This window comes from Centruroides vittatus, unplaced genomic scaffold (assembly GCF_030686945.1).
Source record: "Centruroides vittatus isolate TY-2023 unplaced genomic scaffold, ASM3068694v2 contig_417, whole genome shotgun sequence".
In the NCBI taxonomy this organism is placed as follows: domain Eukaryota; kingdom Metazoa; phylum Arthropoda; class Arachnida; order Scorpiones; family Buthidae; genus Centruroides; species Centruroides vittatus.
Genome location: NW_027122227.1, coordinates 2,754,116 through 2,768,416, shown reverse-complemented (window position 1 = coordinate 2,768,416; position 14,301 = coordinate 2,754,116). Strand labels below are relative to the sequence as shown.

At 28.0% G+C, this 14,301-nt stretch overlaps 2 protein-coding genes across 3 annotated transcripts in view; one reads left to right on the top strand and one right to left on the bottom strand.

Moving 5' to 3' along the window:
• Nucleotides 1-14,301, bottom strand: part of Meltrin (meltrin) — a 56,759-nt gene that overhangs the window by 32,432 nt on the left and 10,026 nt on the right. The gene's annotated exons all lie outside the window — the stretch shown is intronic.
• LOC136976674 (biotinidase-like) lies at nucleotides 6,094-13,283 on the top strand. The gene is made up of 3 exons (XM_067272033.1): nucleotides 6,094-6,242; nucleotides 9,553-9,760; nucleotides 9,826-13,283. The coding sequence occupies exons 2-3, from the start codon at nucleotides 9,569-9,571 to the stop codon at nucleotides 11,125-11,127; spliced, it is 1,494 nt and encodes a 497-aa protein (XP_067128134.1). The 5' UTR covers nucleotides 6,094-6,242; nucleotides 9,553-9,568; the 3' UTR covers nucleotides 11,128-13,283.

Here is a 14,301-nt window from a genome sequence, read left to right as displayed (position 1 = left end):
GTTAAATTGAAACATTGTTGGTAAATGAATTGCATTTATAGATTTATTGATGTTAGATTTGCTGAAATTAGTGGAGGCAACCATTTTTTGATAACAAAAAAATATGAAAATGAATCTCATCTGTCTTTATAAATTTCATTTAATCGAACAGACTACGCATTTATATGACTAATGTAGAGAACGAGACGTTTCAAAATCTCAAATCGAGTTATCAAAGATTCTATATAAAGTATTTAAAGATACGAACCACAGAAATCATAAACTTGAATTTAAATTGATTATCTGTTAACAAATTAACATCCTTAAAACAATAAAAAGAAAACAATGCTTTATAAAAGGGATTTAGTATTTAATTCGTACTGGTGCTTCATTTGCTATTAAAACGTTTCCTACTGTTACGAAATCGTATCAAAGTAGAAATACACGATTTTACGAGGCAAAATATCTATCTAATTGTGCAACGTTTCGTGGTTTGTCATTTAGAACTTTGAAACTTTGATTAGCAATTCTAAAACGTTCACGTAAATTACTTTACACCAGGTGTTTTAATAATCGTAAGATGCACAAGCGTAAGATATTATAATTGGAAATCGTAGATAATTTGGAATTAAATATTCCTGTGGCTCTAATTAAATCTGATTGAAATTCCACACTAAATATCATATTAACTTAAAGGTTAAAGGAGTATGATTTAATTAAACATATCTTAAAGTAAAAGTAAATTTTATTCGAAAATTTTAGAAAGGAAAATAAATTTCTCTAATAAACAATAATAGCCGAAGTAATATTTCTTCGCACCACTTAATATTGCTAAACTTCCTGTAATAATATGTTTAAAAAAACAAAACAACCAATTAAACTTAGAAGTAAACACCTCAAGTAAAACTGAATATATTTTTTTCGGTCGAGATGCATTAAAATTTTCTACAAATTTTTAAAATATTATAATTTGTTTAAATATCCAATTAAAATAAATAAAATCAAATATTAAAAATTATCTGTCAGTATTTCTTCAACAACATTCGAACTGAAATACAGTAACAGCACATCTTAAAAACGAACGGGCAATAAAACAACAATAAACTAAATGTAGCACTGAATACAGATATACGTGTGTGTACAATATGCTACTAGTAGCATAAAGATAATTATAAAAATTAACGATCATATTAAGATTTTTTAAAAAATCTCAACGATTAATGCACCAATAATTCTCAATAATTGTTAAATATTTAGAAGGAAAATAGAGAAAGAATTAGAGAAGAATTTAACTTTAACATTTTCCCATTCTTATCATTTTACAGCGAATCGCATTAACAAAGTTCAATCTGTCCTTCCGAACGTTCGACTTGCTCGTTAGATTTTTTACTCGTATTTGGGTCAAACACGTTCGATAAAAAAACTGTTTGATTCGTGTTATAAACATTAAAAATATTCAAACTAAAGCGCTTTTCGTCTTATAACAGAAATAAATTCGAAGAGCGAATAATAATAAATCCATTAACGAGAATAATTATAGTAAATGCGACGAATCGGTTCGTGTTATTATCGAATTCACACGCTATTTAAGCAAAATCACGTGAAGAGTTCTATATAAACACTTTTTGATATTTGAAACATTTTATTGATATCAAATTATTTAGATAAATAAACGAAAATCCTTTAAATTCTGCGAAATTTCATTGGAAAGTTTTGCGTTTAATTATTATAAAACTACAACGTATCGCTGTTATTTAAATATTCATTCATCGTTAATTGAAAAATTGGGTATTTTCCTAATTGCGCAAAACTTGTACATCAAAAATAATTTATTGAAAGACATTATTATTTAATCGTTTCATTTTAAATACAATATAATAATCTTTTCACGAATTTGCTTTAAAAATGTAAATCACGGTAATAAATAAATATTCTTCCTGTAAAAAAACCAGAAAAAAATGTAGACCTAGAATGAAATTTTAAACAATACAACAAAAATGCAGCAAACAAATTACGAAGTAATGAGATGAGACATGTCACTGTTACCATGGTAGCACCGCCCTTATAATATGTTATTACAAACATCTCTAATCTTACGTATTTTCCTTCGACGAAAATGATTATGGATTTTACCGACATCCACGTTTTATATTACCGAATCACGAATTTTTTCCTTCAGATTTACGTAGCTATTTCTTTTAATAAATACGACGAACAGCGAGTAAAAATATTACATTTGATAAATTTGTACGTTAGTCAATGGACAGATCGGAGTTTTAACCTACAGACAACAAATTAAATTGTAACTTGGTCCAACAAATTTATTTGTTTATTTAAATTTTATTTTAGTATTTTTCATCTTTTTCATTAGATAACGTAAATTATGAATTAATTATTCTTTTATTTATGAATAGAAAAAGTATGTTATAAGAATATGTAAATACAAATTACGATTATGCAAACTAAACGTGTATTTCGTCTATTTATTACACAATCGTGAATAATATATAACACACGTGCAACAAGTCATTAGCGTAAATTTTATATATCTCATCCGAAATGCTATGGAAAGTCTATAATTATTTTCGTCGAGAAACGAAACCAATATTTTATTTAATGATAGTTGTGAAAATGGCAAAACTTAATGAACTCTTCTTCATTATAATCAATGAAAATTTTAGCTGAAAAAATCGATTACCTTTAGAATAATCGATATAATTCTTCCGTGCATTCATTTTATAAATTACATAATCAAAGAATATAAGAATAAGTAAGAAAACGACAAGTATGTTATTTAAAATAATTACTAAGAAAATTACTCGAATGCTTTAAACGAAAAGTGGTAATTTTGGAGAATATTAATTTCTATTAACACGCTCAAATACTTTACTAATATTCTTATATTAGATTTAAATTATTTTTTATAAAAACATTTATGATATTTTGATGTTTCTACAAATTAGTTCATATATAAATAGCCTTTATATATAAACTTAATATTTATTTGAAAATAGCAGTACAGTATTTATTCGGATTTAAGAGTAAGCCTTGTCGTTTTTGTTTTTTACCTCGAAATTTTAATATATGTGACTCACAAAACTAAAATTTTCAATTCAAGACCGAGAAGTTTGGTGCAGTAATTACAAATTTCATTTCTTAATCATCACTTTAACTTAAAGATCATTGACACAACAAACTTAATTAATTGCCAACAATTATACGCTTATAACATAACAGAACAAAACGAAAACATTTTCTAAATATAACATCCGAATGTAAATTAGGAAGACTTGTGCATCTTAAATTTACTTATTATTATACCGAAGCTAATTTAAAGACAATTTGAGTTCAGTCGACTCAAAACATGACGACTAATTTCGGTAAAACCAAATTCATTAAAGAAGTAATTATGCTGATCTCTTTCAATTTACATATACGCATGCATTATATAAACATGCTAAAAAATTACGTTAAAATTTCTTCGCAGCAAGTTTATACATACGTCTCGGATTTCAGTCAATTTTTACTAAACTAGTTGTTGCGAGGATAAAGTATCCTCTACGTAATTACTTCTACAGAAGTTTCGAGACTAATTTGCAACACGATAACGAAAACAACACTAGATACGATGAGTATCAACATATCTTTTAATCGGAAATATGTATAAAGAAACACAAGTAAATTTGATCCGACGATCGAGTAAAAATGCTCTTAAAAACATATAACATTAAGATGGAAACCGTTTCACTTTTATATAATTTTAAACTAATTAATTCGGGATGAAATTTAATTTGATTTCCTATACCATACTTTCGACATCCATAGAACTGGGAGAAAAATCAATTCGTTGCATAATCTAGTAATATAAATGGGCGAAATGAAAGTATGTCATAAACAGTTCGTTAGAAAGTAATTTCAAAAAGAAATAACACTGTAAATGTACTGTACATAAAGCAAATTTATTATCATTAATATTACTATTTACTTTGAAAAACTTATGCTACAGAGTTATAGCACTCTCTACAACAATTATAGTTCCAGATAACGAGAAAGATTAATCATTTTGACCGCTACTTGCATCTTTTAATTTTTTCCTCATCCTTTACGTATAAGGAGAAAACTTGCAGAATCTCATTCATTATTATTGGGAATAAAAGTATATAAATTCAGAAACGTTACGAAAAAAGACAAGTGTTCTAAATAGTTCATTTATTTCTCCATGATTAATTCTTCTCATTTATTATTACATTTTCAAGTTTACAAATTTCTTCTTGTATAAATAACAACTAACAATGATATATTGTAATGCTTTATGTAATGTAGGCTATGTGAAAAATAACACTACGGATTACAGCTATAAACTGTAATCCCTAGCGTTGTTTTTTCACATAGCCTACATTACGTAGAGCATTACAGTATATCAATAGTTCTAGATAAGTATTTAATCAACCCATCTTCCTTTTATTAATAAATAATTATTTAAAATAATTAATATTAAGTAAGAATAAGAATTTTGCGCAAAACGTTTTAAATATTTGCGTTATCATTCTTATTAACATATTATATTTTTTGTTTAAAAGCTATTATATATTTTGTAAAATACTAAATGAATATTTCTATTTCACATGTATAGAATTTCAAAATGGCACCTTCACGCATCTATTTAAACTGACATCGAGTCAAGTACGGGTTTATGCATATATATTTAACATTTAAATTCATAAATAATCTTTTATATTCTAAAGTTACAAGTCAGATGAGATATTCCAAAGATAAATGACAAGCTGTGAAATTACAAGCATCTCTTATCTTTATTAACTACTAAATTAAATTCCAGTATTGATTTTTTACAACAAACTAGCAACAGTGGGCTTATTAAATTTATAACAAAACTGACATTTATATACCTATTCTGTTGTTTGTAAACTTTTAATATTTATATTGAACCATTTCATTCGTTATAAAATTAATTTCTATCAACTTCTAAATTTCAAATATAATTCTAACGATCTTGGCACGTTTTATAAATAAAAAAGTAACTCTTTGCAGTGTGCTGTCCAGCAAATAAATATTCGAGACATAATATAGTAAATTTACTACTTTTATTTCATGGCAAAATGTATGATCAACGTTCAGCAATTCATCATACAAGCAAACAGAATGCAGAATAGACTTTTTTAAAAAATACACGCTTTAAATTTTAAGACCAGATAACATTTTAACACGGCGCACACAACACGAATTATTCTGCACTGGTTAAGATTTTAATTAAACAGATTCTCCTTTATTTTATAAAAGCCACTTAGAAAATATAAATAAAAGATTAAGAAATAATCTAACCTAAAAATCTTATCCCTTAACAACTAGTATTGATAATTACATTATTTTTAAATTTATTGTCAGATTATCAGAATTTTCATAAGTAACCTTTGATATACTTATTTATGTATTGTAAATGTAATTTTTATTATTTATATACTATTCTGGTATCTACAAATCTTGTAGTTAAAAGTTCAGTGGAAAAAAAATAAATAAATAAAATATTTTGTTACATACACAGATACTATATTATCTAGAATTAAACATTGCATATGAAATCCTTTCATACTTGGAAAAACCCGCTTTAATCAACAATTATCCAAAATATTTATTATTGATATTTAAATTATCTGAATTTTTTAAAGTATTCAAGTTTATACTTCTCAGTATTTTACAATTTTATAATTGAAAAAATGGTAAAATATTACATCATATTTTAAAAAACTCATATGAATTAACTTCTCAAAGCAATTATACTGTTTTTTTAAACGGACATAAAATACTGTATTATTCTAATAATTAAATTGTGAGATTAAAGTATTGTTTAGTATAACAACATTAGTCATTCTCTTCTAAAAGTATAATATTTTTTAAATAAATTTAATCTGGAATTTATAAAACAAAGCAATTTTTCTCATTCACACAAATGCATACTCTTTACTGCTGTCTGGAAAACAAACTGTGATAAGCTTTATATTTATATGCGTATGTCTGTAAAAAGCAAAAGTGAAAGTAGTTTACAAATACTAAACAGGTTACTTTCAACTTTTTCTCCATCCTGTTCGCAAAAGTTGCTTTATCACAACACTTACTAATAATTTATGATGATGTCATTTGTATGAAATACGATTGGTTATATTTGTGAATCTCTTGTCATTCTTGGAACCTGTCTGTGTTGTGGGTATTTATCTGAACTCTTACAGAAGAAAACAACAGATTCCTCGGTAAGTTAAGATACTTAAACTCGCCGCGATAATTTCATTAAAATTTTCTCTCCCCCATACTCTGTGTAGTTTATGTTTAATTTGTGTCCAAGCTATTTTCGTGTATAATTTCACGTAATTTATATAATTGAGCTATGATATTCATACGATTTTTAAAATTTATTTTCTTTAAAATAGATTTTTTATGTATCCTATCAAAAAGTTAAATGCATATTTGTGAACAATTAGTTACATGAAAATCAATTTTAGAAGCAAGTATAGAAGTATCGATGTAGTTAACACAGTTTTAGTACAAATTTGATAAAATCTGTTCAATATTTTCTTTAATCAAGCACTTCTAAATTTTAATAAGTTCGTATTAAAAAATTATTCAGGCATTAGATTAAATTTAAATATCAACCAATAGTCATTTGTTAATATCAGGTATTAGAAACATCGGAATTTATAGCCAGCCAGTTTCTTGTCTGTTTCTGTTTACCAATACATATCCTAATCAATGACGGAATGTATTATCTAGGCCTATCATTCGATTATCTTTCTCTTACAAAAGGGGGTACTGTAGATGTTTAAAACTTGTGACAAACTTACTATCAGATATAATTAAATGGAGCGGGTAAAGCTAATATTTTTACAACATTCGCCTTAACATATCCGAGATGTTTTAATTCAAAAGTGTAAATAAAATTCTAGGTTTTAAACTAAATAGCTGAGTTATAATTTATAAAATTTTTAAAATGCACATTTATTTTTCACAACCATCAAAGTATAAGAAAGAATTTTTTCTTTGTTTTAAGTAAATGAAGTTTAACATAGTTAAAAATAGCGCTTCTTCTCACAATTTTAATCCAATTTTCCAGAAATTAGTAATTATTCGAGGTTTATTTTTCTATAAAATAATAAATTATCGCTCTGGTTTACTTGTTTTGATATTTGATGTTTACATCAATAAAGCTACATCTTTTGCAAAATTTACACGATAATTCTTGAATGGTTTGTAGTAAATTTCGTTTTCAATGTCGTTTTTCGATGTGTATTATAAAATTTTTAAGCACACTTTCGAAATTTAAATGATTTTCATTAAATAATCCTACATCTAATTTTCATTGAGATGTATTTAATATATACATTCATTATCATCATTTTAAATACAGTATTTAATTTAAAATATAATTGAGTTTATTTAAATTCGAATATAGAAGATTTTCATAACATCCGAGATATTTTTAATTATTGTAGGCTAATAAAACTGTATTTAAAACTTATATCTAAGTTAGAAGTATGTAAATGTAGAGTTTCGTAGCCATTGGTCGAACGGTCTAGAAATGTAAAGCGAACAAACAAACAAACGTCCTCATTTATATATACACAAGAAGATGCAACGAAATATAATTTTTCTGAAAATTTTTACATTTGTCATTTACATTTTTACATTTACAAGATTTTTACATTTGCCATCTCTGGTTACACTGAAGTAACACATAGTGTTATCCAGAGATGGCAAATATCAATTTTTTCGAATTCGAATATTAACCGGATTTCAAATATTCGAATACTCAGTAAACTTAATTAATGACCTTATATAACATAATTTAGTAATATAAAGAAATAAACAAAAAACTTAAATAGTATTTAAGCCAATTAAGTGGAATTATTAAATAAACGATACAACATTATTAGACAATTGCCTAAACTCTACGAAATGAACTTTGTTTTTTGACAATGCCTTCTTTTTAGATATTCTTATTTCATCTGCAATAGATTAATATATATTGTTCTTATTTTCACAAACTCTAGACTTTTATTTACGAAAAGAAGCATTCGAACACTTTCCTGATTTAATCTACTTCTTTTCTTGTAGAATATTAATAGATTATTATTATATTATAACGCCTCTTCGGATACTTCACCCAACAGGCGCTATCTTTACATATGACGCAATATCCAAGTATTCGTAGTAATCGAATTTATGTTTTAACGTCATAATCGAGTATTCGCCGGTGGTATTCGCCCATTTTAATTGTAACTATAAATAACTAATAGAAAATTTTTGTCAAACCCAAAAATAAATTATGTTTAAGGTTTTATTGTGTAGCTACAGCTTCAGCTTCTTTCTATATTGCGGCTTTTATAATAACATTAATTATTGTGTTAAACAAGAGATGGGAAAACACTCGAATACTTGAAAGAATTCGATATTCGATATCTGAAATATTATGTTGATAAAAAAAGTGAATTCCAATACTACGAATACTTCGAATATCGCTCCATACGTGCAGTCTCAGTGGCGGATCCAGAAGTACCCAATGAGGGAGCAAAGTCAAAACCTTTAAATATTTGATTAATTAATGAGGGCCTTTTATTAACACGTGTACGACGTATTAAGGACGGTCCGATAAACTGACGCAAAAAATGTTTTTTAAAAACAACGTTCTTGAAATTCGAACAAACTTTATTTTTTTACTTTTTTTTTTTTTTTTTGTCTATGGTATCCGCCACTGTGTAGAGACAGCATCTCTTCAGCATTCTAATTTAATTTGTGACAAGAAAGAAAGTGGCCTAGATCCCGAACATTTTCGAATTATTGTTTTCTTAAATAAAAATGAGAATGAGTAAAATTTATCGAGATACCTATAAAATATAATAATGAAATATATTTTTATATATCCTTTTGTATACTTAACTATACTCTAAACCAGTATCTCTCAACCATTTTACTCATCGCAAACCGCTAAAAGTATGCATAATTTTATGTGAACCGGTACTTATAAGAGACTATGAATTATGCTTATTTATTACACTTATGTATACTTACCGAGAGTTACTGTAATACTTAGTACAGTAACTTCAGTTACTACTTAAATGTCACTCGAAATCAACTGCGCCAACGTTTCTACGATAAAAATATTTTTCTGCGGCCGGTGAAATTTTTTCGCGTACAGTACAAGCCGATTGGGAAACACTGCTCTAAACAATATATTTTATTATTTAATAAATTCAATTTCTCGAGAGAACTTGAGACATCTGAATTTAAATTTATTTTCTCCAGAAACGAAACGTATCGAGAAAACAGAACCACTAATTAAAAATTACTTTACAGTAAATAATATTTCTTTAAACACTTAACTAAGCGTGAGAAAATGGAGAACTCATCGAATACAAAAATATATAATTTTTGTATCTTTTGTTTATTTATTCTTTCTCGATTAGTCAAATTGATTCCTGGTGCTTACGCAACTGCACTGTTTATTAAACTGCCATTAATAATATAAATTATAAATTTCAAGTATCATATCTATGTATTCCCATACAGGGTCTTCCGTCTTACAATGTTCTCCGTAGTGTTTGGACTGTTACTGATAGTTGCAATCAAATGTCAGGATGTTGATGACCCTGACTACTTCAAAGCCGCTGTATACGAACACGTGGCAAAAGGTAATTACAAAACAGATCCGCTTACCGAATACATTAAAAAAAATTTGGCCGTTTATGAAAGAGCCGCAACAACAGCTGGTCAACACGTAAGTGCAATCAAAATGTGATAATTACTTTTTTTGTTTGATACTTAAAGCTCACTGAATTTCAGAAAGTTGACTTGCTGGTTTTTCCTGAGTATGGACTCTTTTCATCCACAAAAAGAGAAGTTATAATTGACGATGCCCAATACGTTCCCGATCCGAAAATTGAACAATGGAATCCTTGTTTGGAACCCGACAGATACAACAATTCATATATTTTAGAAAAGTTAAGTTGCATGGCTAAGCAAAATAACTTGGTTATTTTGGCTAATATTCTGTCGAAAGTTCCTTGCAACAATTCTACTGATTGTCCTAACGATAAATTCTATTTTTACAATACCAATGTAGCCTTCAATAGAAGTGGTTTATTAATAGCACGATATAGTAAAACTCATTTGTATTTCGAAGATGGCCTTAACGTCCTTCCAAAACCCGAATTTATTGTATTTTCTACTGATTTTGCCTTAATCGGTACTTTTATTTGCTTCGATATTGTATGGAAAGAATCAGTTCAAATGGTTGAAAAATATAAACCCGATGCTGTTATATTTTCCTATCTATGGTTCGAATTCTTTCTACCAGGAATGAGCGATATTCAGATGCAACAATCTTGGGGAATCACAAACAATGTCACCATTATAACAGCTAACAGGCAACATCCACAATATGGAACTTTAGGAAGCGGAATGTTTTTTGGAGATACTGGAATTGGCAATTACATTTATATCGCAGATGGTCAATCCAGACTACTGATCTCTAAAGTTCCAAAAAGAGGCGTTACTCCACCTCAAGAATTTCCGCCTCCAATCATTATTGAATTTGGTGATTTTGAACCAGGAAAATCTGATAATAATATATCTTCTGGAGTGTGTTCTAGGAAAATACTAGGACCCCCATCAAACAATAACGACTTCAGATGCCAGGATTATGACCTCAGCAACTTTACTTTAGTTAAAGTGAATGCGGAAAATCACGTGGAAGCTTGTAATAATGGACTTTGCTGTAGCGCTAGTTATAAAGTACAGTTATCGGATGAAGACTATTATTTGGCAGTTTACAATGGAACTTTTACCAGTTCCGAAAGATATACATGGTGGATAGAAGTTTGTTTTCTTGTGCGTTGCGATTCTTTTGAAGGGAAGGCGTGTTCCACCTTTCCTACGAAAGCTAACACTGTCTTTGAAGAGCTTAAAATCGAAGCTAATTTCACCACTCCATATGTCTATCCCAGCATTTCTATTAGCGGCCTACAACTAGCTCCCAAACAGGACTGGGTTTACAACGAACATGGATTATATTTCAAAACAGAATCTGACAGCCTCTTACTTGCTACTTTATACGGGAGATCTTATGATAGAGATCCGGAGTAATTTTCAAAGTTTTATGATTTCTTATTTTTTATGTATATAATCTAGAAATATTTTTACTCTGTTGTTTTATTTTATGTTAAATGCAAAACTAAAAATTAGTTTGCAATTACAATAAAGTTCTGTTGTGAAATTTTAAAATAGAATCATTACTGGAGGAGAGAACTGATCAAAAATAGAGATTCTACACTAGAGTACTGCAACAACGAACTTTTGTTAAATCTACTTTGAAAGAGAAAGAAAAAAAGAGAAAGTGTAATTTGCATTACAGTTAACAGGATTATCTTACGTCCTCTTTAAAATAAAATTGATTAAGTTAGAGAAGAATCAATATTAAGCAACACAGGAGAAAATTAGAATGAAGTCATCTGTATTCTAGCTAACTTCTCTGGTAAAATTAACTAGAATGCATATCACTTCATTAGAATGTAAGTTAGATTCAGCAGACTACATAAATAATGAGAAACAGCATCACTACTTATATTTGTCCAATATAATTATAAATGATAATATACTTTATACAGATCGTGTGCAAAACTTGCTCTAGACTCTCTTTTTTCTCAGCAATCAATAGACTCGGTTCTTGCAAATCAAAATAAGAAAATTCATTTTTCTACTTTGATACTCCTAGCTTTGTTTATTATTTCATTTATACTTTTAAAAAGAAGGGCAAACCAAAGACAGTCTTTCCTTCAGGAAACAGGTTACAGTTGTTATGATTTGTATTATGAAGTAACAATTTCGAAACTGTGCTATTTCCTGTCATCACTCATTTCAATTGTCTCCTATGAGATATAACTTGAATACTGACATCGAAATAACATTGACATTTAAGAAAATCTAGTGTCGACGACCTTTACGCAGCTATGCTTTGCCATATTAATTTAAAAAAAAGCATCTCAGAGAAAATTAATACAGTATAAACGCGGACAAGATTAGGTTATTTAATAAGGTACACAAAATGAATTTGCTATTTAGGGAGAATATTTTCAATTTTATTCTTAATTTGAAAAAAAAGGAGAGAAGAAAGCCAGACGGTCGTCTGTACATTCAAATCATTATTGCTCGGACTGTATCTTAATACTTTTGTAGAAAAGAAACTGATGGAAAGTAGATAATAAACTCATTAAATTTTTCTAACCGGCTTTGGAATGAAAATTTTAATGACGATAAGTTCACAAAATATATTTTGATCGCTACCAGTGCATTATCTCTGGACATAATGGTGAATTTATAATCGGAAAATCGATCAATTAGTACAAAGCCTGCTTCACTTTTAATGCTGATTAAATAACTAATTACAAGTATTAGCTAATAATTAATCCTTTAAGTGTTAATTAAGTACCCTAATTACCTTAAATCTTGTGAAATTATATCAGAATTCCTTTCTTTCATTAAATTTATACATATAATATTTGTTCTAAGTATAATTTAAATTCAAATCCTATCACTGATTGCCAATTATTTGCACTCACATCTTTTAACGATATTGATATTAACGGCAAATAAAAGGGGCGCAAAAATTTTCTATCGGCTTAGCAATTCTTCACTATTGTTCAGCACTTTTGTTAGATACACAATTCGGAGACGTGACTAAATAAGTAATGAGAAGCTTAGAATCAAATTTCGTTTTAAAAAAGAAAAAAACATTCTGAATGAAAGCCTTTCAGAAATTGTAAAATCAATATTCTGAACTGACCACGAATTTTAACAAGTTGATCTATTCAAATTGCCAATTTCGTGTGCAGATAGCGAAATGTTAGAATTTTTTTTTTTTTTCCTTCAACTTTTAGCTTGTTCTTACAAATATAAAAGATCGAATATATAATCAATAGTACCTATTATCATAAAACAAATGTTGCGATAAGAATAAAAACTATTAGAAATTCCCACGAAACATTAATTATACTTCACAATAAATAAATTACGTATTAAATTACAAAATCGCTGCAGGAATATTCAAACTTCTTTTCAAGAAACGTTTCTTGTCATTAATTAAAACAAAACCTCTTTCATTCTCCAGAAAAATTTAAGAAGATATCTTAATCATACTTTTTTTTTCATTAAGTGCAGAATTCAATACATCTAACAACTGAAAAACATTGGTTGGGACGATACGTGTATCGAACGTGTAACTATATTATTAAAAGTAAAACAATTTCTTGAAGGCATATTGCAAATACAAAGAATGTAAACGAACCTGTAAATATATAAACCAAAGATCAACGAACGGATATTTTAATTACTATGTACTGAATTTTTTCTTCTTCTTCCAGCCGATTCAATGCGTGATAACATCAAGATATTAATTTAAAGAATGCAAAAAAATAAATAAAAGTTATTTTTTTTCTTTTCCACTCTAATATTTTATAGTTAAAATATCATAATTTATATGCATTTTTATTAAATTGAGAGGATTGTATAGCTTAATATGTAATGTTTATCGTTTGTAGTTAATATGCCTACATCTGATTGTTAGGCATAGCTTTAGGCAGTTTCAAATCGATTATAGACTTATTAGATGAACATTAGTCATCGATAAATTAGAGAAATTTAAGTTAATAAGTCGTTTAACAACTTATAATTTCGGTATATTTCTTAAACACAGATATAAATTGTTTATATAAAGAGAAAGAGTATACATTCTACAACTTACAATGTAGTTACTAAATATCGCTAAAATGCGCTGCGGTATGTATTCCATGTGCCAGATATTCCTTTAGATAGTTACGAATTTCAAAGCACAAATTAATGATAAAAATTTGACTATGTGCCAATTCCTAAAGGGAAAATACTACTACCATATTTTTTCCAAGTACATGCAATGCAATTTTATTTCGTATAATATTTCCATGTAATTTTATTGAATCGAATACAAAAATGAAGTATTAAATACGCTGCATTTTTACGTAACTGAAAGGAACTTTAGGTATTCGCGCCATTAATTTTCCTATAAAAAGAACCACTTGTGCGAGTAATTTCTCTCTCGCTCTTTTTTTTTTATTTTACAAAGTTGTTTCGTGACCTACTGCGAATAAACTCCCGTAAAGGCGGAACAGGTCGCTGAACTCAATCTCAGGAAGGTCACTCCTCGTGACTCACCTGCACTAAACAACGTCCCGCTTCCAAGGAAATGGTGATCGGGGTGACTGGTGACGTTACGTTCATGTCTGTCGT